Source organism: Epargyreus clarus, unplaced genomic scaffold, assembly GCF_041222505.1.
Source record: "Epargyreus clarus isolate Ecla_fem2 unplaced genomic scaffold, WU_Ecla_fem_2.2 ptg000024l, whole genome shotgun sequence".
NCBI lineage: Eukaryota > Metazoa > Arthropoda > Insecta > Lepidoptera > Hesperiidae > Epargyreus > Epargyreus clarus.
The window spans coordinates 13,840,573-13,864,056 of NW_027332231.1; the positions used below are offsets into that span (position 1 = coordinate 13,840,573).

At 36.2% G+C, this 23,484-nt stretch overlaps 1 protein-coding gene across 9 annotated transcripts in view; it reads right to left on the minus strand.

The window, feature by feature from the left end:
• Positions 1 to 13,478: 13,478 nt before the first annotated feature.
• The window catches only part of esn (espinas), a 400,966-nt gene continuing 390,960 nt past the window's right edge, over positions 13,479 to 23,484 (minus strand). For all 9 annotated transcript variants that reach the window (XM_073086550.1, XM_073086549.1, XM_073086551.1 and 6 more), the window contains exon 7: positions 13,479 to 16,084. In XM_073086550.1, the coding sequence (XP_072942651.1) occupies positions 15,050 to 16,084 (1,035 nt within the window). In that variant the 3' untranslated portion in view covers positions 13,479 to 15,049. The remainder of the gene's footprint in view (positions 16,085 to 23,484) is intronic.

A 23,484-nucleotide genomic window follows, 5' to 3' on the forward strand; every position in this document is an offset into this window, starting at 1 on the left:
GATCATTACCGGTAGAGTGGTCCGGCAGCGAAATGGCAGAACTAACCACACGTTCCGGTAATGACAAACACCGTTTCTGCATCTGTCCGGTAATTATGAATACAGATGCATTTTAGCAAATGCAAGTGTCTACTCTTGATGTTTAGTTTGTTTGAAATGCTTGTAAGGTTGTCGACTTCTGTATACTTGTTAAATTGTTAAATCTTATACCAAAAGAAATATCAGTAGTAAAAAAGTGAATAGTCTGAATCGTAAGAAATTTGTAGACTGTTTTACGATTTTTGGAGTTTATTGGAGTTTACTCCTTAAGAAACGATTTGAGTTATAAGGCCCGGTACGGAAATTTTATGAGGAGTAAAATCAAGTGTAACACGAAAAGTTGAGGCGTAACGTAGAAAGAGACAAACATATATATCTGTAGGATTGAACGTGTAAAAGAATGAGATGAAATACATTACACAGCGTATCTCATTCTCGGGGTCTCCTCTTTGCGCGATACTTCGTAGTCGCACTGTATAGTTCACTACCTCCAGTCTGAGAGTTGAATGTGTGCGTATGTTTGTACGTGTGTGTTGCGCGCCTGCCTATTACGAAGTTCTGCCACAACTTGTATACTGCTGCCGAGTACAGGGTATGCATGCTGTATAATAAATGCATATAGTAGCATCTATTGTATACATCTATATACAACGTACATAAACAACAACCTAACCATCAAGTTTTAATGTTTTGATTTTAAAGTTTTCTTGTACTTCTATGCATTGATACGTGTATTTTTATGTACTATTAAACAAATCATCAAGTGATTAAAGTTGAAAAAATATCATTTTAGCAGATGCGTTCATTTACCCTTTTTTTCTATTCGATATATATCATAATTATCGTTCGTAAGGAGTAAACTCCAATCGTGCGTCGTAGCTGACATACACACACTTTTTTTAATTGACAGTCTACAATTCATTCGTGTCGATTAAGGCTTATTTATGCTTATTTTATTTTTTTGTTAATTATATTTCATGATTAACAGTGGATATTACAACATTTAGTACGTAAATTTTGAGCATTAAAATATTGTCTATGGTAGGTTGCTAGGTACTACCGAAAACAATAGTAATATGTAAGTAATCTAATGTTACTAACACAAAATTATAGAAAGGGATTTCTTTCCAGGGGGTAAAAGAGGGACCCTCGAAATAACAATATTCAAATTTATCATAGGAATAATGTCATCAAATATATGCACTTATTCAAGTTGCTCACGGTATGTATAGTGCAATTAATAATTTAAAAACATATTTTGATTTATAAATCAGTTATGTAAGAAAAAACAATGGGTATGTTTTTCACGAAATTAACATGCGTAATTCAAAAATTATAATTTACGATGAATCATATTGCTGTCCTTGATGCATTCCAATGCATATTTCCGCCATTAAAAAAACGTTCCTTTGGCGGGAATTTGCAAGTCTGACATAACAATATTTTTTAACATTAATCTGTCAGTCTGTCTTATTTTTCAGATAAGTTGCACGGAAGACTTAATAATTTTATGTCAGCAAGTGAACAAGTTACCACCATGAAATTATTGAAAACCAACCATTGATTTCATCAAGAATACGTCATCATCATCATCAGCAACCCATTACTGTCCCACTGCTGGGCATAGGTCTCCTTTTATAATGAGAAGGATTAGGCCATAGTCCACCGCGCTGGCCAAGTGCTTATTGGTAGACTTCACATACATTTGAGATTTTTTTTTTAAAAACCTCCCAGGTATGCAGGTTTCCTCACGATGTTTTCCTTCACCGTTTAGCAAGTGATAATTAATCAATTTCTAATACGCACATAACTTAAAAAATCAGAGGTGCTTGGGATTTGAATCTCGGACCCCTCGATCGAAAGGCAGAGTTATCAAGAATACGTACAGTGAAATAACGGAGGTTCTAGCATCTCAAAATAATTAAGCTAATTCAGGTAACTTGTAACCTACCCACCTAATAATATGAATATTTTTTTAACGAAAATAGTCATGGGCCTTGTTTAAGTAAGTAAATTCAAATATTTTAATTGTCTGTAGGTACCATGCGAATAAAGTGCAGACTAGTTGATTACCATATCTATTAATAGTAACTCAGTAACCTCAAGAGGTATTCGACATTAAACGATCATACATAATATTTTATCGCATAGCAGTGATAGCCTAGTGGCTAGGAAACTTGGCCTCTCGATCGAGGGGGCCGAGGTTCAAGTCCCAGGCACGTCTGATTTTTCAAAGTTATGTGCGTATTAGAAATTAATTATCACTTGCTAAACGGTGAAGGAAAACATCGTGAGGAAACCTGCATACCTGAGAGATCTATATATAAAAAAAAACTAAAAAATATGTGCAGTTTACCAATACGCATTTGGCCAGCACGGTGGACTATGGCCTAATCCTTCTCTTTATGAGAGGAGACCCGTGCCCAACAGTGGGACAGTAATGGGTTGTTGATGATTTTATCGCATTACTCAAGTTTGGTATTATCCTATTAGGTAATTTCCCGCGCGACATTTCCAACTTGTGTAATCTTGTTGATAATGTATGAATCACTGATGACAGGAGACATTCCGATGCACATTTTCACCAAAATGAGGATATAGATAGAATTCGACATCTACCGGACGTGAATCAAATGACTAACTAAGTACCAATGTCTTGAAACATTTTTATATAAATAAAAATTGAACTTGCACATTAATAGATTTTAGATTTATGAATATTTGCGAACGTTAGTTGGTGGAATTTATTTACCTTCAAGATTCGATAAAGCCACACTTATTCCTTCTTTGAAACCCTTATTTTTGCAACAATTTTGTGGAAACTTTGAAGGTGGTGAACCCTTTGTCGTTCGACTCCGGCGGCACCATCGCCACACTTATTTCTGCTTAATAACAGCAGTGTTAGGCGATGGTGTGTTCCATTTTGAAGGGTGTGGTAAGGTAGACAGACTTTTCCGAGGCGTTCCAGCTTAGTCCTCAAGGGTAGCGGCGCATCTGTGGCCGACCTCAGGTAGGAATATCGAATCCTATCTGGGGTTGCTTACAAATGTCCATGGGCGGCCGTAGCCACTTACCATCAGGTGGACTGCATGCTCGTCTGCTACTCCTATATTATTATAAGAAGAAAAAAAACTCATTTTCATTAAAATAGGGTCGGTTGTTCCCAAGATTTTGTACAGACAGACAAATGGAACATACAGGCAGATAAAATTTTCAATACTTTACAACAAATATAAAGAAAACACCAAACGATAACGAATAAGAATCGTGTAATACGAGTAAAACTTGACTTTTAAAAGTAAAATTTTAGATTTCTTTACACACTGATTTTTTAACTGTGTGAAGATATTCAAAGGTATTTTGTAGAATTCTAAATCCTGGATATATGATGAGTGGTACTGACCTAATAGCATCAGTGATTTTTCCGTTTACGTCATATCATCAACGTGAATGGTTTCATCACGACTAAGATGCATATCGGCTATTGCATTTTTATTACGAGTTTACGTGTATTCGTGCTTATTATTAAGTTTAAAAAATATTATAATGCATTTTGGTACATAAAAAGACGAGATCGTATAAGGGCCATAACATAAGTTGGTCCTACAGACTTACTGTTCGCCGACAGACAAATGTTGCTGTTCACACTAAGCGACGAGAGCGGGTTTTATTTACATTAAGTCACTTCGATAGATTGATTATTATTATTAACATGCAAACTGTAAGATCTGGCAGTCGGTGAAAGGTAGAACCTCTATTGTGTAAGGGCCTTAACTTTAGCACCATTTGACTAATCACTGATACTTTGCATATATTTTTCATATAGAGGCATATAAATACTCGTCTTTATTTGTAGTATATCTATGTATAGAGGGCTTTTCTTATGTAGATAATCTATATTACTTCAAATGGCTATATTATAATTACTTTCTTATAAAGTCGCAGGCGAAAATTAGTTTTATGTAAGTAGGTATTTAAGGTATCCTATGACTATGTGCAAACAAGTAATATTTGGATTAATTATGATAAAGAAAGGCTGGACGGATAGATACCTAATTATTTATTGAAAAAAAATGGAGAATTAATGACAGTTTCTATCGACACGTTTCCCGCGCTGTCAGGTTGACAAGATGCGAGTTGAGTCATTTTCGAACGTCCTTGCTGACGAGTTCAGTGAGTCAGGGTTCCATGCGTGTGCTCACGTTTCACTCACATGGAACTTTGTCTACTTACGCCGTAAACCGTTCGGAATTTGCACAAGAATTTCTGCATACGTTGGCCACACGTTTAGCAATAGTTTTTTTCTTAATTGTAATGGTTAGTAGAGTAATTGTATTTTTTATATTCTGCTTAGGTTATTTATGTGATCATATTATTAGAGCGTATTTGATTTAAAATTAAACACGCAATCATTTAAAAGGCAACACGCGAAGGTTTTTATTGTTTGTAATTTATAAAGTAAACTAATTCATTAATCGTATCTGTTAAATCTAAGTTACGTTTAAGGTGGTAAATAAGTAGGTGTAGTGAGTTAAGGTAGATACACATCTGTGGCATCCAATGCTAATATTAAAAGACGCTGTCTTATGAAATTGCAATATTGTCTTATTGTCAATGTATTTATATCGCATAAATTGGAACGGTTTTATTATTTTTTAAACTTGTTCATATTCCGCCGCATCAGAGGCAAGTGTACTTCTGCCTTTAGTGTTCATGTTTTGTTAAAAAATAAAACATAAATAATTCAGAATCAGTACAAAGAAATTAAAAACAACAAACACATTTAGTTATTTGCTTTTATTTTACTTTAACTTTTAAAAACTTTTGCGCTTATCGAATTTAAATTCATGATAAAATTTTAGTAGTTTTAATGGCCTAGGCTTTGCCGTCTTGTACTTTAAGTTTAGGAATTTAATTTTTGTTTGATGGAGGTTTGATGATATTCGAGGATTTTAGGTAAATGTCGTGTGTATTAAGTTTCTATTATTAAATTAACTGAAATTAGTAGAAGTAGAACACCACCGCCACGCCAATTTCAATAATAACAGCAGTGCTTAGCGCTGCTGTGTTCTGGTCTGTTTTATTTGGGGTTGATTTGAGATATCCACGGGCGGCAGTAGCCACTTAACATCAGTACTCTTACCATGAGTTTTTAAAACATCCCACAATTTTACGTTACGTTTACTCAATCCATTATTTTGTTCCATTTGGTTCAGTAGACTAAGTAAACGTAACAATAAGTAAGTGCTCAAGTCTTTTTGTCTTCCTCACATGTTCGCAAAAAAAAGGAGACAAAACATAAAGCGCCATGTTGTCAATTTATAAATTTAATGTTACGTTACTGACACTATAGTCCTGATACAATCCGCTAGGGGCGCTGATTGGAATTTGTATGGGCAAATACGTAAACAAATACCAAAACAGTCATATTTGTCAAAACGTAAAAACTCATGGTAAGGGTACAGATGGACTGCATGCTCGACTGCAACTCCTATATTATGTAAAAAATATCATATACACGGTCGAATTGAGAAACCTCCTCCTTTTTTGAAGCCGGTTAAAAAGTGATCCTAGCCTCCGTATATATTGTTGTCAAAGCGAGTGTCCTGCACACAACACAAGGATGGTCGCTGCACACGCAGGCTGCGGAGTGGACTCTGAACTGTGCATTCCACTCGCCAGCCTCCCCGCTTTGTATCGGTGAGTATCAATACACTTAATATTACAATAACATACACATTTTTGTTAAAGATCTTAGAAAATTGATGCGTATTTCAATCTTTATGTCAAATCAATGCGTCGAAATTTCGATCTGGTGGTACAGTGAAATCAAAGGATTAAAATAATTATTGTATTTGAATGTAGGAAGAAAACTTGTTAAAATTATTATAAAAACAATGATTAAGAGCCGAACTCTTAAAACTTCGAATGTTGTTTTAGCCTAAATGCCTATTTACTTAGTTAAAGTTATAAACTGAACTATCAAAAGATCATCCAGCTGATAGTAAGTAGCCATGGTGCTATGGTACTGCTGCATGAAATTTTGTAATAAACGCACAATAGGCTGGAGTTCTAGCTTCGGTCAGATTGATTGCTTTGTGCTTGACGAATAAATTGAAACGTTTCTTCTCTTTTTACTACACCAAAACATTGTAATAAAGCAGGTGAAAAATGTAAAGCTGTAAATCCATTGAGGTTGAAACAACGTTGATTCCCGCCCGGGTGGAAGTGCTGAGCAAACCCGAATCGATACGAACCACCCTTGCCCAGTAACACGATAGCCTGTGGTCGCCGCCCCGCTCGGATGCGGCCGTTACGTCACACATCTTGCCTTGTTCACCATCATTATCCTTACTAATATTATAAATCCGAAAGTAACTCTGTCTGTCTGTCTGTCTGTCTGGTTGTCTTTTCTTCACGCCTAAACCACTGAACCGATTTTAATGAAATTTTGTACAAAGATAGTCTGACACCCAAGAACGGACATAGGATAGTTTTTATCCTTGAAATCCCACGGGAATTAGGGATGGCGATCTAAGATCGATTAATCGGAGAATCGATCTTTTGGACCCAAAAGTCGATTATTTTAATCGATATCCTTACTAATCCTTACTAATATTATAAATGCGAAAGTAAATCTGTCTGTCTGTCTCTATGTCTCTTCTTCACGCCTAAACCACTGAACCGATTTTCATGAAATTCTGTACAAAGGTAGTCTGAGAACCTAGAATGGACATAGGATAGTTTTTATCTCGGAAATCCCACCAGAACGCACTCCAGTAATGGATCGATTCAGTGAATCGATCTTTCAACCCAGAAGATTGAAATTCGATTTTCGATTTTACCTACAGTTACTTTACTTATCCATTAGTTGATCATCTATCTATTTATATAAAAATGAATATTTGTCTATATACATTTTAAAGAATCGGAAACTATGCATTTGATCAAGTGATGATCTTTTGCAGAGTTGTTGTCCAAGAGCCCACGAAGGTTTAGGAGTTGGTAAGACTAAATTTCGACAGATGGCACCACTGTCATTCCAATGAAAGTACGAATTTTCTGTTTTATGTATGTCATATTATATCTTTAAAATGCGGGCGAAGCCGCGGGCACCACTAGTGTTATTATAAGTGATAGACTGTGGTAATTCGGTAGTAATTCGGTTCATACCCCGGAGATCTGAAGTTATGGCATTAACTTTCCGAAGTATACGAAGAACAATGAAGCTGGTCCAATGGAGATATTTTTTAATTACCGAAAATGAGATAGAGCCGTACTTGCGAACAGGGAATATAATCTTTAGTTGCTAAACTAGTGTGTTATTAATACGCTATTAGTACGTTAATACTATCGTTCATTCGTATCAAAATCGTGATCGAAAAATATCGGAAAGTAAGGACTTCAAGCAGGCAGGAACGACTTTACCACAGCACGAAACTAACGATTATATGCTTCAATTCCTTCCGCTTCTATATGTTTCTCAAGAGCGTATGATCAGATTGTTCGACTTAAAATATTTTAGGAAATATTTACAAAATTGGTTTCAATTTGTGTATAATTTGTATGTTTCTAGTGTTGAATGATACAGACAGTGAATTATAAATTCAGTTTAACAGCGAAAGCACCATTCTCTAGTTGCAATGGGTATTGAGATAACATTTTCCAACTGACAGTTGTTCTCTATAGACTTTCTTCACACTGATTACGATTGTCATACGCTTGTGTTTTTGTACGTACAATTTTAAAATGTTTTCAAAAGTTATGTGAAGTCTACCAATCCATATGTCCATTAATCCATATGGCTAGCGCGACGGATAATGGCTAATGTCTGAGATTGACCATTCCGTGCCTAGCAATTGGGCAATAATTGATTGATAATGACGACGAGTAGATAATTTATTTTTTATAATATAGGAGTAGCAGACAAGCATGCATTTCACCTGATGGTAAGTGGCTACTGCTGCCTATAGCATCTATAATCAACCCCACATAGGATAAGATTCCTACCTGAGGTCGGAATCTTATCCTATGTGGGGCGCCACTACCCCTGAGGACTAAGCTGAAACGCCTCGGAAAAGTACGTCTCCCTTACCAGACTAATATATTTTATATACATCTCTTATATATAAAATTCTCGTGTCACAATGTTAGCTACCGTACTCCTCCGAAACGGCTTTACCGATTTTCACCAAATTTTATATGCATATGCAGTAGGTCTGAGAATCGGCTACTATCTATTTTTCATACCCTTAAGTAATAAGGATTGTTCACCCTTAACATTTTTTTTATATACACAACGTTTGCCGGGTCAGCTAGTTTTTTTATAAATGTTCATGGCCTACAGAAAAACTGTAAACAACCTGTCCATACACCCTCTAAAATCAGACCATTACAAAAGCATACACGGAGTTCCGCATACGCAAACATTAATTTCACAGAGTTAATCAATTATCTATTACGGCAGAGGTCAGAAGCGGCCCGAGCGTGGCACAGGTGGCGTTCCGGTGCGTGCGCGCACCTGATCGATAGCCGGCATCGATTGCTGCAATCTGCTTGATGGAGCTTTCGTGAGGTTTATGACCACTTGGATTTAAGTGGTGGATTGTATTTGGTCGCTACTTTGTAAATTCAATACTTGTAGGTAATGTTGTTCCTGTTTATAGTGGTGTATTGGTGGATTATTGACCCATTATTGTCCCATTGCTGCAGGGATTTTTCAGACGTAGAGGGTACTATGTACAAAAAGCAGTGGTAGCTTAATGGTCTAGAAACTTAGCCTTTGGATTTCAGGCCCCCAATTGAATTGTCGAATTTCAACCACTAGGTTATCAGTGCTGCGCTTAGTGTTTACTTATTGTTTGCTAGGCATATCAAAATAAGGTGTATGTTTTCGCAAATATCGGAAACAAAATCCAAAAAATATTTTTCATTTTTATTTCCTGCTATGGTTGTAGAAAACGTTACTTACTGGTCATTCCTGTGCCAACCAGCATTTAATATGAATGTTACCTTTAGAGCCAATCACACTTATTCTTATCAAACAAAATCAAATTAAAATATAACACGAGCAAATTGTAGGCAATTTGTAAAAAAGCCTCGATAGGTAAATCTAAAACACCGCGAAATTCTAAGTACTTTATTGTCCAATTAACGCTAATTACTGGGCGAAGCGTTGTTGGAACTAACTGTTAGGGCAAGGGTTAATTAAACATTTGTTACCGCTACCCTTTCGAAGGGCAAAGACTAACGTAATGTAGACAGGATATTGCTTTGAAGTTGCCTAAAATGGAGCCATTTTATGTTTTTACCTTCTATATTGGTTCATAGTATGATAAGTTTGACATAGTTATGTACCTATGTCAAACTAATCATTAAAGATTACTTTGACATTTGCCCATTTTTGTTCTTCTGCTGGATATTAGATCTCTTAGATTGAGAACCACTTAGTTTCTAGGTAATAGTCACATGTAAACTTGCTCTAAGGAGAGCAAAGAAAAAAAAGAGAAAGGAAAAAGAAAGGAGAGGTTCTGGAAGGCCAGAACATTTGAGATATATCAAACATGTGGAAGTTTTTCAATTTGGACTTTTATACTTAAAGTTAGCAATAGTTTCCTTTGCCACTTAATCAAGTAATGATAGTGTTGATTAATAATAAAGATGGCTATTGCTTTGGACCTCAACAGTCCAGTTTGAATTAACCGAATGGGTGGTGGAATGTTGAATAAATAATAAATAAAAATAAACAATACAAAAATAAAAACTAAATTATAGAAGTGAAAATGCAATAAATATTTGAAACGTCGCCTCTGCGGTCCCTTCTCTACAACCCTTCTATAGGGGCGAGCTAGCCATTAATCAACCGCTAATATACCTGTAATTACTTAATAACACGTGACATATTGTACGACCATAGACCAACTGATGCGTAGACATTCCAATTACTTTTTAAATATGACAAACTTCATATTATAAGCTATAGCTTCTAGGCAAAATTTATTTTTTTTAATCCCATCAGATCTGACTCTATTGTCCACTAGGCGATCTAGCATTAAGCTAGTTTTATTATAGTATTAAGGAGAATTGATACATTTTTTTTTTTTTTATAATATAAGAGTAGCAGACGAGCATGCAGTCCACCTGATGGTAAGTGGCTACTGCCGCCCATGGACATCTGTAATAAACCCCAGATAGGATTAGATATTCCTACCTGAGGTCGGCCACAGATGCGCTGCTACCCCTGAGGACTAAGCTGGAATGCCTCGGAAAAGTCTTTCTCCCTTACCACACCCTTCAAACCGGAACACAGCAGCACCTAACACTGCTGTTATTAGGTAGAAATAGGTGTGGCGGTGGTGCCGCCGGAGTCGAACCACAAAGGGTTCTACCACCTTCGACATACATGAAAGTTATTTAAATATTATTAAGGAAAATATTAAAACCTACGCTCTTCTAAAGAATAATTATTAAATCTATGAATAAACGAATAGGTATCTTATTATTTTCATGATTCCATTTCTATTTGTTATCGGCTCTATGTTTAACCCCTGGTGGCTGGGGTTTGTAATTGAATTTGGGGTTGATTGCAAGGTCAGGCTGAGGGCAGGTTCACGGGCAAATTCCAATGGTCAAAACCTATACATAATATATACCTACTGAGTAATACAGTTATAAGTAGATAACACAATGTAATAGAAGCATATTTTTAAGTGTATGATTTCCCAGAAAGTAATGGTGGCGGTCATAATTTCTATTTAGGTAAATATCTACATCAACCACATAGATTTCAGTACTAAATTTGTGTATTTTTGTACTCTGTTGTACTTGATCAATTAACTTTTGAATATTTTTACTTTTCGGTATTTAGGTGAATATCGATCCATATAGATTATATAGATCCTCCATATAGATTCACTTCAATATAAACTTTGTAATTAGAATAAATGTGATGGAAATAATTGGTACGGTTAGGGTGAAGTGAAGTTAGCTTGAATCATACCAAACTTTATTCCACTGAAAGAAATAACCTGAGATAGAGAGAGTTCAGTGAAAGCCTAGTGATTGAAACTCTGCCTCTCGATGGAAGGGTCCGAGGTTCGAATCCCAGACACGCACCTCTGATTTTGCAAAGTTGTAAATATTACAAATTAATGATAACTTGTTTTAACGGTGAAGGAAAACATCGCGAGGAAACCTGCTTACCAGAAGGTACGTGAACTCTATCACTACGCATTTGGCCAGCGCGGTTGACTATGGCCTAATCTCTCTTATTCTGAAAGGTGATCTGAGGCCAGCAGTGGGACAGTAATGGGTTGACAACACAGATAGAGGTCATTACAACTTTAATCGCCATGTCCCGTACACAAACAAATACAAATGATAAATACAAACGTCATTAACATCTAAGAGAGAGTTCATCTGCAGCCTAGCTTCATTAGACATGCTAGACGGCGCCGCGGTCCAACACTAGTGCGGCATACAATAGAGAAACAATGCGTTTCCCACACCTCACTGTGTCAATATATACATACAGACACTTTCTCTGATAACAGCCAGGATATGTAAACTATGTGTTTGAACTGTTGGATTTAATGCCAGTTTTGAAATGAGCTAATGTAATGTAACTGCATTTAAATGTAACTGTATTTATGTTGTGTAGGCCTTACAAATTGTCAATTACAATATTTTTTGGGATCTTATCGGACTCAATGAGGTTACTAAGAGGCCTAAGGGCGATTACATTAAGCTCCCTTTAACTAACAAAGAGTGTAAGTCCTTAAAAAACACGATTGACTATAGGTAGGAGCACGGTAAGGTCTGTGCCATTAGGAATTGATTGAAAATATGAGCGGTAGTGACCATTTAATATTGGGTAAATCAGCTATCAGCTTTTTTATAATATAGGATTAGCAGACGAGCATACGCCCACCTGATGGTAAGTGGCTAATGCTGCCAATGGACATCTGTAATCAACCCCAGATAGAATTATATATTCCTATGTGAGGTCGAGTACAGTTGCGCTGCTATCCCTGAGGACTAAGCTGGAACGCCTCGGAAAAGTATGTCTCATACCTTACCCTTGAAACCAGAACACAGCAACGCTTAACACTGCTGTTGTTAGGCAGAAATCGGTGCGGCGGTGGTGCCGCCGGAGTCGAACCACTTAGTGTTCTACCACCATCATAAGATCAGTTTGCAGATATACCTTTAATATATAGTTGGTGTTATTTGTTCTGAGTCTTCTGATCTCAGCGTTTTCAAATTTAAAGATTTAACTAATTAGTCAGCACCCAGTCCGTTCTAATGTGTTCTACTATTCTAGTATGTAATTCTATTTATTATGTTGCAATTTAAAGGCATACCAGACGAAGTTTTATTACGACCGTGAGGTATTTTTATGCACTTGATGTTTCATACAAGTTTTAAATACTTCGTTTTGATGTAAGCTATTATAATAAAACTCAAGTGTCATAAAATGTATATTTGTATCTTGAAAAACATGTTTTTAATTTCATTCTGTCTACTATGGATTTATGCGAAACGGCCGGAACATTTTTTATACAGTTTTAACGTCGAGCTATATTACAGGATAATCATTATCCTGAAATTAATTATAGGTGTAAAATTTATTTAATATTAAAACAAGGAAACGCCGCCAGCGTTTTGGGACCCATGCCTCACACGGAAATTTTAGATGGTTTATTTTACATATGATTTTCTCTTTTTTACACTTGATTGTATATATTGTAAATAAAAAATAATTTGTATAAATTTTAGCTATAATTACTTTGTTGTTATTTAGTTAGAAAGTTATTATCCTTGTTTTAATATTAAAAAAATATATAGGTTAAATTCTTTCGATCAGCTTATTTAGTGGGTCTTAGTAAGTTTTTTACGATTACAGAAATTTAAGGTTTAAAAGGAAATAAAATAATAAAAAACAATTTATCCAAAAACATTTTATTCTCTCCAAATTACAAATAACTTAAACACTTTACGTACATTATTGTTACAGTTTGTACACATTCTGGTTGAGATTAAGTTAACTTATTTAGTTAATGAACTTCTCACGACCAACTGAAGTTAACTAGGGTTTGTGGGATGTTAATAACAAACTTTAAACACAACGCAGTAGATAGCTGGGGTTCGTATTGGGATTAGACTTCAAGGGTTCTAAGAATTATTGAGTAAAGTAGTATAAAAAGATATCAGAAATTATAGAGTTATTTTCTATTCTTATATGGTTTCATCATTGAAGTCTTAAGTGACAAAATGTACAACAAAGACAAATGATTTCTGAAAACTTAGTATCTTTTATGACTTAAAGAAAAAATAATGAATACACTATTAGTAACGATCCGGATGATATAACAAAGATCCCGGGATCGATTTCCCGACCAGGTTAAAAATACAAACGTATTTATTATGGAAGTTGTAATTGATACTAATATGTATGAGTGTATCCCAAAACTATAATAATCATTGTATTTAGGTCTAAAGAGAAAAGGCACTTTCTGTAAGTTTTTCCTATTTTATATTGAGATATTTTAGTATGCTATATATTATTGTTCTATTATTGTACTTGTATTTGACTTTATTGTACAAAGTTTACTGATTTACAAAGTATGCTTTTTGGACAAAAGTGTTAATTTAATTTGTAAAACTAATCGGCTGACATGATCATATACACTACCAATGCCATGGTGATGTGCGACTCTTTAAAAAGGACAAAACAAAGAAATTTCAAATTTAGTCAAAATATGTTTATTTAAGATGGACAATTAGGTATCTGAATAATTAGGATGTAGTTGACATTGAGTTCTAGTTTTTTGGTTCTTTATAGGTATTACAAATTGATAATTGTGTAAAATAAAAATTGTTCTTGATTTTAATGAGGAGTATTTAATTACTAATACATTTTCGATGAAGATTCATTTTAATCATTCAACAATAAATGAAATTTTCCTGTGTAAACATAGTCATGGAAATTCATTAGTCCAGGCATATAGCTGGAGTCTTACATTTTAGAAGTCTTTCATTGTTGATTTGATTGTTAACTAACGCTACACTTTAACCAGGTGCTTTTCAATAAGTGCATTCAATAAGTAAAATGAGTATTAGAGACGAGTATGATCGTAGAGATCGAACATTTACAGAAAACTCCTTAAATAGTATTGTCTTTGAACATTACTTAACAACTTTAGGTACAAAACATATCATACATGAACACGTTACAAAATGTTTACACTCATTTACATTACATTACAAATATCCGTCGAAAACTACATTAAGGCATTACACTTACGAATATCCTATTTTATATACACGCTGAACACACATCGAGTACAAATGTCACAAAATAATACAATTCCTATTTGTACTAACTCTTTATTACATTTTATAAGCTTACAGCTAAGTGGCAAACTGAGATATGTATCAAAATAAAAGTTTTCAAAACGAGATATGAGCGAAGCAACGATATGTCCTTCTTACTAATTACAAGCAATATATTATTATCTCCAAATAATTTAAAGCTGCTTTAAAACGACCACCGGGATCGATAAACGTATAATCGCATAGAAAAGTTTAACATAATTGATAACCCTTTAGATCCACAAAAGGAAAGGTGTAATCGAATGAATGCGTCCCCATTTAGAGGAGATTAGACCCAAATTACACATGGCGACATAAATTTGTCACAAATTCTATTCAATGGGGCTTTTATGTCATAAGTATAATAATGAATTTGTCTGTGCGAACGTCACAACATGTATGTGACACGTGTTGGGTGCCATCTGTTTCTCTTATTCGAGACTTACGTTCTTTTGGCAGAGAACTGACAAGCGAAGGCAGAGCTGCAGAGGCTTTTCGTAAAGATAAGGAAGACACTTCATCTACCTAATTATAATACTATGGCTTTTAGGTGCTACAAAATCTATCAAAAAGTCAGTCTTTCGCTCGGAGGTTGGTGTCACTAGGAGGGATTATGAGGCACGACCTGGACCCAGGATCACGAAATTATGCAATTTTTATCGTGCTGGGCATTCTTTCTCTGTCTCTCTCTTTTTGCGCAGGCGACGGCGTCGTTGGGGACGTACGATATCCTCACTCCGCCGTACGCTCTTCTAGTTGGCAAGGTGTAGGATTCCGCAGATGAAGAAGACGATGAACACGTACTGCAGTAGCTACTCGCGTCGTCTTCTCTCACCTTCTCTTTCCGGACCGGCTCGTCTGGTTCGAAGGCCTCGTTGTCGTCGCCACAAAATCGGACCGTCCTTCCTCCTCGAGGTTTCCTTGGCGAACCCTTGCCGTCCACCAACGTCAGCTCGGGCATCGACGTTGAATGTCCCGGCGTCACAACCGCCTGCGCCTCGACAGGATGTGGCGGTTTCCAATGATCCGTTGAATCTCTCGTTTCTTCTGATACAGGACTCGGTTGCAACTGGTGTTCTACGGTCGGTTCTAGTCGTAAATCAGCAAGGGCTCGGTCGAGACTCAGGCATGCGTGTGGTGGTGGTGGCGGTGGGTGCGGTGGGGGAGACTCTGGCGCGAGAGACCCACTAGGTTCGGAATCGGCGTCCATATGCGGCGAGGGTTCTCTTTGCGGTGATCTGGGAGGTGACTTTGGTGATGGCACTCGGCGGGGTCGTGGCACTCTGGGCGGTCGAAGCCCCGGTCCAGAGGAGTCGGAAGGCGTCGGCGGTTCACCCTTGGAGCAGGCGATTGAGCAGAAGATCGCGCCCTTGCGGGGAAGGAAAGGTCTACCGAGTAAGCTGGCGCGGCAGGTGTGGCAAGCGAAGCAGCGTTCGGTGGCGTGCCAGTGCTGCCCCTCGTGGGACATCTGGCCCTGGTCGACGCCGACGGGTTCCCCGCACGCGTCGCAGTACTCGGCGAAGCAATTGTCGAAGCAAGGCAGGCAGTAGGGCCGCGCCTCCCGCATGATGTACCGCTGCCCGCCGAGCTGCCGGGAGCACTCCGCGCACGCGAAATGCTTCATGTGCCACGCGCGACCCTCCGCTTCTGTGCACTCGTCGGCAAGAATTATCTGTGGAAGAGATTCTCTTGTTAATTTAGCTTGCGTAATTGTCTAATACGATTGTGTTGCACTTTCGTAATTTCTGTATAAAATTTCTTTTACATAATTACAGTTACATCAAAATATTTTATTAGCGTAGCCAGAACGCATTCATTGTTAAGACTTTTTATCATTTTTAAGTAAAATAGATTGTAGTGTGGAGCTAAGGCACCCTAATATAAGTTAGTGTTAGAGTAATATTAAGTTAGTTATAATAAAGCTATCAACTCATCAACATGCCTTTAAATCGAACCTGCCTTGCGACATCACTACAAGATAAATAATTCTAAAACAATGACTATCAATTAATTAATTAATACTGCATTAATAAATCTAAGGTGATTGTCTGAAAAGTACTGTAATAATTATATTATCCGTAATCTGTGTAACGGGACAGATTGCAAAAAGCGTATTAGTCGGCTACATTGTCTCCGCGAGCACCACAACTTTAAATCTTCACACACTTTTGAGTAAGCAATATTAGTTAAGTGCTATAAAAATCAATTATAAATTACAAAGCTGCGAGAATATACAAAGTTACAAATAATATAAGTGCTATACACTTATATTATTTGTTGTAGTTGTAACTAAATGTAGTTTGAGATAGGGATCTAAATAAATTATTTCACTAGTTTGTTAGTACTTAGTAAAAAACTAATAACATAATGATTGTACAATCATATTAATTGAAATTGCGTAATGACGAAGTTTATTATCGTCTTTACTTAATTTTCTTCGACATAAAGTACTTATAAGGGGTAATGTTACGTACATTACGAAATACTGACGTAAATGTCACACATGCTGACATAGTTTGTATGTCACTTAATTTTAAGTGCTGCCCAACAAACGTTAAATAAGGGTTCTACTTCAAAGGCCTATTTCATAGCTCTAAGTTGGTATTCGTCGTGGTAAAATTTATACTCTACTATCACTCTACTAACCAAAATACGCTCTAAGAATAGTAAAAGATTGGCATGGTGTCTCTCCCATTTCATTTAAGAAGCTTTTTATTTCATTGACACATTAATTTTATTCAATACGTTCCGAATATAGCGATCTTTTTGCATATATAATACATTATGGTACATTGTATGCTTATAATTCCAAATTGTATAGTTATAATGTGTTCTTATCACGTAACAGTGGTCTGAAATGAACGTAGACCGATAATTAAGCCATATTCCTTCAGCGGCGTGCATTCTAATTAATTATCCGGATAAACAAGCGTAATTGCTGTTGGTTGTTATCACGGCGGCCGTCGGCCTTAGGGAAGTGCATGCTAGGGCTGCCACAATGATTAATTAAATCTTGACAACGATAAAATGGTTGGATGGCCGTGAGTAAGTTCGCAGAAGCAGCGGAAAGTAAATAAGTATTGTAAGAATTTATCAGGTTTAATGTATTTATAGAAGCCTATACCTTAGAGTAGTATAGTGAAATATTCTCTGGGTCTCTACTAATTATGAAAGAGAGTCGTGGCCAATAGTGGTGAGCTGTAAAAAGATTGCAGCCAAATTTCGCAAATTCGCTATTGTTAAACAATATTTCTTACGAAATGTATTTCGCATAGTTAATATTTTTCTTTCGTCAAATTCTAATTTATTTACAGTTCATGGTGACGTTTTTTATAGTCTAAGTTGACTGAAGACAAAAATCTTTGGGTTTACGTAGCTCTATTGTTAAGTTTTTATGTCCTCTCAACATAATAACTATTTGAATTTTGTGGCAAACAAAATGTATTCTAAAATAATCATTTTTTTAGTAATTATAAAGTAACACTTAACGGCAGTATTTAACTTGACGATGGCAACCCTAGCTCAATCGGCCGACAATAGCGGCGGGTTCCCACGAGGTGTTACATTTTGTCCGTTCATTAGTGGACTTCGTTATTAATATTTTAAAACGGTATTCGCAAGCAGACGACCGATGTGAACGGCTCCTATTAGTGATAGTTTCGTTGTACATAACGCCTTATTTATCAACATAGTTTTAATAAGTTTGAAGTAGCGGTTGTCATACATATGTGCAAGAGCAGTGTTGAATTAAGATTGCTTGGTTCTAAAGAAACTATGCCTGTGGGCCCCCTAGATCATAAGTAAAATAGTATCGGGACTTATATTAAAACGCACGGATTATAAAGCAGTATTTGATGTTACGGTTTTTTTTGTCCTGTGTCTGGTGCTCTTCATGACTTGATATCCTAAGGATCTGTTGGAGAACGAAAGGAGGGATAGGAAGGAAAGGTTTATGAATGGAGACCACGCCTGGGCAAAAGAAGCAAAACTCTCACTAAACAGGTTTGATAACGTAAAGGACACCGGGAAATCGCTGAATTCAGACAGGTCAGGACAGAGACAGGGAGGCAGATTGGGGAAGGCCTAAGTACAGAGTTTGACTGTCAAAGACTGATAGATGGTACTCTACGGTAATTTACTTATTTTTCTTCTGAGTACCTAACACATAAGCTGAAGTTGTGTAAGCACTAAGGGGAGATCCACAAATTACGTGAGGTGTTTTTTTGAATTTTCTGTCCCTCCCTCCCCCCCTGGTGAGATGTCGTGAGATTTTATTCAACCCCCTCCCCCATCCCCCAATCTCACGTGAGATTTTTCAAAAAATGCGTTTCTTAAATATGTAAACGTGTTGGAGTGTTATTGTAAAAAGAAAAAAAAAATGCTTCGTACTTTTATTTACGACTAGTTAAGACTAGTAATCAATATTGCTGAGTTATAAGTGTAAAAAAAATTTAACAATAGAATACTTAAATCGTAACTAATGCGATTAAAAAAAATATCTACTCTAATTCAGTCCATGGAGAATCATGCGTGGTCTCAAGAGAAACTATTGGAACCAACATGTCCATATGATTTTCAATAAAATCATTTATGCTTAATTCTTAAGCATATAGAATCTGGAGAATGGGTCAAAATAGTATAGTTTTTTTTTGTTTCAATAAGAAAAAAAATTGCGTGATATTTGCCGAGACCCCCCCTCTCTCCAACGTAAGATTAGATGAGATTTGACTCGACCCCCCTCCCCCTTAAACATCTCACGTAATTTGTGGATCTCCCCTAAGCTAGATAGGCCTGGCTTCAATGGGTCGCACGCGAAATGCTATCTGCCTGTTGCTAACGCAGCGGCAACGGTGCTCAATCTCGTCGCGATGTATAGTGCTGGGTTATGTAATACGCTGTACGCGAGTGGTGTGAAAGAAATCTCAAAGGTATGTGCAGTCTACCAATACGCATTTGGCCAGCGCTGTGGACTATGGCCTAATCCTTTTCATACTGAGAGAAGAAGTGGTGTGAAAAATATCTCAAAGGTATGTGAAGTCTAGCAATAGCACTCGGCCAGCGCGGTGGACCATGGCCTAATCCTTTTCATTCTGAGAGAAGACCTGTGCCCAGCAGTGGGACGGTAATCGGTTGATGATGATCATGATGAGTGGTATGAACTTTGGCTTCAATGCTGAAGGTATGGGTTTTATTTTAAGACTGATATGTAGAGTCATGTGCTTATTAAAGGTGGTAGAAATCTTCGTGGTGCTATTGTGTTGAAGTCGTAAAAATAAATGAAAACTAAATATATTTTGCTTAACAGATTCCGCTAGACCCTTTTTTACATTTACTTGGGCGTATTAAGGAGAATATTGTAATAAAGAAAATGCTTTTAGTTTCCTATACATTGACAATTTAATATGAACGTTGTATCTTTATGGTTAAAATTCCTCTAATGCACTTCATCGTAGAATTTTTGATTTCGTTTTATTCCATAGGTAACAAAATTATCCATCTAATTGTAAGTTGAGCACCGCTGACCAGCATTGTCTGAATCCGAATATCATCTAGATTGCAAGTGGTTCCCAAATCTTTTGTTCATCATCTGTCAATCACGATTGTTAGAAAGTCGCGGGATTGTGATCTCGAGCTCAGTTACGCAAATAATTCGTGGCTTGTTTCTTTACAAACGCAATTATAATGCTATAAGCGCATCAAATGAGAAATCGCCTTCGCCGTTCAGTCAGTTGAGAACCTCAGCTAAGCATTGTTTGTCAACAGTTATTACTAAATCTATTATAATGCAACTGTTTAATGCAGGCTTAAGGTAGCCGCTGCTACGTGTAATCCGTATTTTGTTGGAAAGGTTGTAGAAATATTTGATATTTATCTGCGACGGCACTATCGGGAGACCTTTGCTGCGTGATACTCGTCTAGCTCTGTTTTGTTCTAGTCTGAAGAGATATATGTCTGATGCATTTTTGAGGTATTCCATTTCATTCCTTAGGAGATAGCAATGCTCTACCAAAGTAAAGGCCCCGAATTGGCTCAGAGATCATAATTTACATAACATATGGTTACATTACACTCTGCGTTTCAGAACTATATTTAGAAAGACTATGTATTTCGGGTTCGATTCCTGTCAATTTAAAGAGATGAGTATCTATATGTTATCGTCGTTAATAAGAAGCTTGGATATTAACGATATCACATTTTTATAACGTTACATTAAAGTAATAAGTGACGCATTTGATACTACAGTTTAAAAACAGATGCGGGTAGGTGAAGTGGGGACGACACCTTAAAGGCGCTCGAATTAACAGAGTGCGACATTCTGGTCGGAGACTTCAGCAAGAACAGTCGAATAACGGAGATACTTGTGTAGTTATAATACTTCTAATCACTAGTGTGAACTTACTTACGTATAGTTATTATATCGTTACTCTGTACCTTTTATGTGACTATAAGATTACACGCCTTCAAGACCTTCAAGATGACTATTATTTAATATATATAAATCTGTGAGTCCCTACGGCACTATTTTTTCTTTTCTTTTTTCTATAAATATTCAAGAAATAACTGTATGGTCAAAACTATGAATACTACCGATAATATTATTTTAGGTGAACTCTATGTATAGATGGGTTGATTCGTCAACACCAATCCACTGACAAGGAAAGCCGTGACGAAAGCGTTACGTGAACGCGTGCGGTGGAATGTCTGCCGGTTCCAGTGACTCATGTCTACCTTACGTATCTTATTACGATCGTCCTTGATCGATCATTACCGGTAACACTAAACTATATTTAATTGATTAATTGCTTGTATAAGTAGATATATAAATGTGAAAGTTGCAAAGGAAAATGGTCAATTTTGTTAAGAATGCAAAATGTTTAAACAGTTTCATATTTGTATTCAAAAATACTTTTAAATACTTCGCAACGGATCTACACTAGTTTGATTATAAAAAAAATTCAAATTGAATTTGAATTCAATTTGAAATTCAATTCGAAATTCAATTTGAACTCAAATTCTTTATTATTTATTTAGTTATATTTTATTTTTTATTCTTTGATCTGTCTTGAAAGATATTATTATTTTTGTAGACACGATTAAAAATCTCATAAATGACTACACATACTCGTACTAAATGAATCGCTCAACTAAAATCCTGTTAGATTAATTAAGTAACTAGCCACAAGAAATTTAGATAAAACCCACGTTTTCATTATTGTTGGGTTTACTTTGACACAGGTTTCGTGGATTGTGGAGGTCGACTGGAATAATTATGAGTAGTAGACTGCAGTGGCCACTGCAGTAGCCTTGCGTGTTTGCTGGACGGCCTCGCTGGACACCGGCCAGAGGAAGGCTGGTCGAGGCTGTGATAGTACAGTCGTCGGAAAATAATGTTTGTAGTTCCTGCTCACGTCATCGTTTGCAATTAATAAAGTAATGCCTCTTATATTAATTTAAGAATTATGACCTTATTATGCCTTTTTATAATATGGGAGTAGCAGACGAGCATGCAGTCCACCTGACGGTAAGTGGTTACTGCCACCCATGGACATCTGTAATCAACCCCATAGAGGATTAGATATTTCTACCTGAGGTCGGCTTGAGATGCACCGCTACCCCTGAGGACTAAGCTGGAACGCCTCAGAAAAGTATGTCTCCCTTACCACACCTTTCGAAACGGAACACAGCAGCGCCCAACACTGCTGTTATTGGGCAGAAATAGGTGTAGCGGTGGTGCCGCCGGAGTCGAACTACAAAGGAGTCTACCACCTTCATAAGTAATTGCCGCTTCTAAAGTAGTTGTGGTTTTATTCCGCAATGTTTAATATTTCGGGTAGTATTATACTAAAAAAATGTGACTAAGGTTATCTAACTACAAATTAAAGGCCGAAAATATGAAAAATATGAAAAATATATCTCAATTTATGAAAAACCTTTAGTTAGTACGTGAAATATGGCGTTAACTGTACTTATATGTCGTTAGGCAGTGGTCACCGTTGCGTGTGGAATGTCCAAGACCAAAACCGACCATCCGGAAAATGGAGATACGAGTATGAAATATGAGTTTAAGAAGATATTGGCTTTTTACTCGAATAGCTTTACTTTGGTCTTGTTTTTTAAAAAGGTATTAAAAAATATTTTTTGAAATAATTTAATTTCGTGTTATTAATATTTATATCTTTGTAAACAAATCAGTATAACTCGACTAATGTTAGACTTCCCTCCCATCATCTCTGATATAGTTTATTTATTACCCATTTTTTAATTAAGTAACATAATTATATATAATCTATCTATCTATTTACAAACTAAAAATCTACATACAATATATACAAAAAATATAATTTAAACAAAAAAAGAAATATTAAAACTTAAGGAAATATAAAAAATTAAATATAAAACAATGAGTCCAAATCACTGCCTCCCGGTAGAGTCCCAAAAATGCTGGCTGCTTTGCCGCGTTGTATGGCCAAACTTATTCTTTGGCCAACGTACGTTTAAGTAAGTTTCTTTGTTAAACCTTAACATAGAGATTATGTACCTATATTAAATACCAGGAAAGTAGACTTAACAAAAGAGAAAGTTTGAAGGATTCCGGATAATTATGCCCAGTGTTTCCAGTCTAGAAAATGACTTAATAAGCAGTTGATTCAGTATCAAGTCTTAGCACACTAGCTAACTACTACAACATAGTAGGCCGGGCTATGATATCTACTAAATATATGTAATTTTATTGCAACATTAAATTCACTTTAGTTATTAGCTAAAGGTGAAGTTTCAACATCAACTACAATTAAGACCTAGTTTTCGAAAATACTACTTGTTGTGTTTTGTTGTACTATATATAATATTGATGTGATGTAGGCATATAATAGTGATGTAGGCATTATCAGTTGGAATGGCAGAATTTGCACAACTTTTGACAATAATAGGGGAACTTTTAGGCATCTTCTCAAGATGTTTTTCTATTTTAGTAAATAGTTTCTAACAGACATTTGATTTGAAAAGTAAAAGTTACGTTCTGTTCCTCTACTGGCCATGTGGTCTCCTCTGACAGTGAGTTTAGGTCGTAAT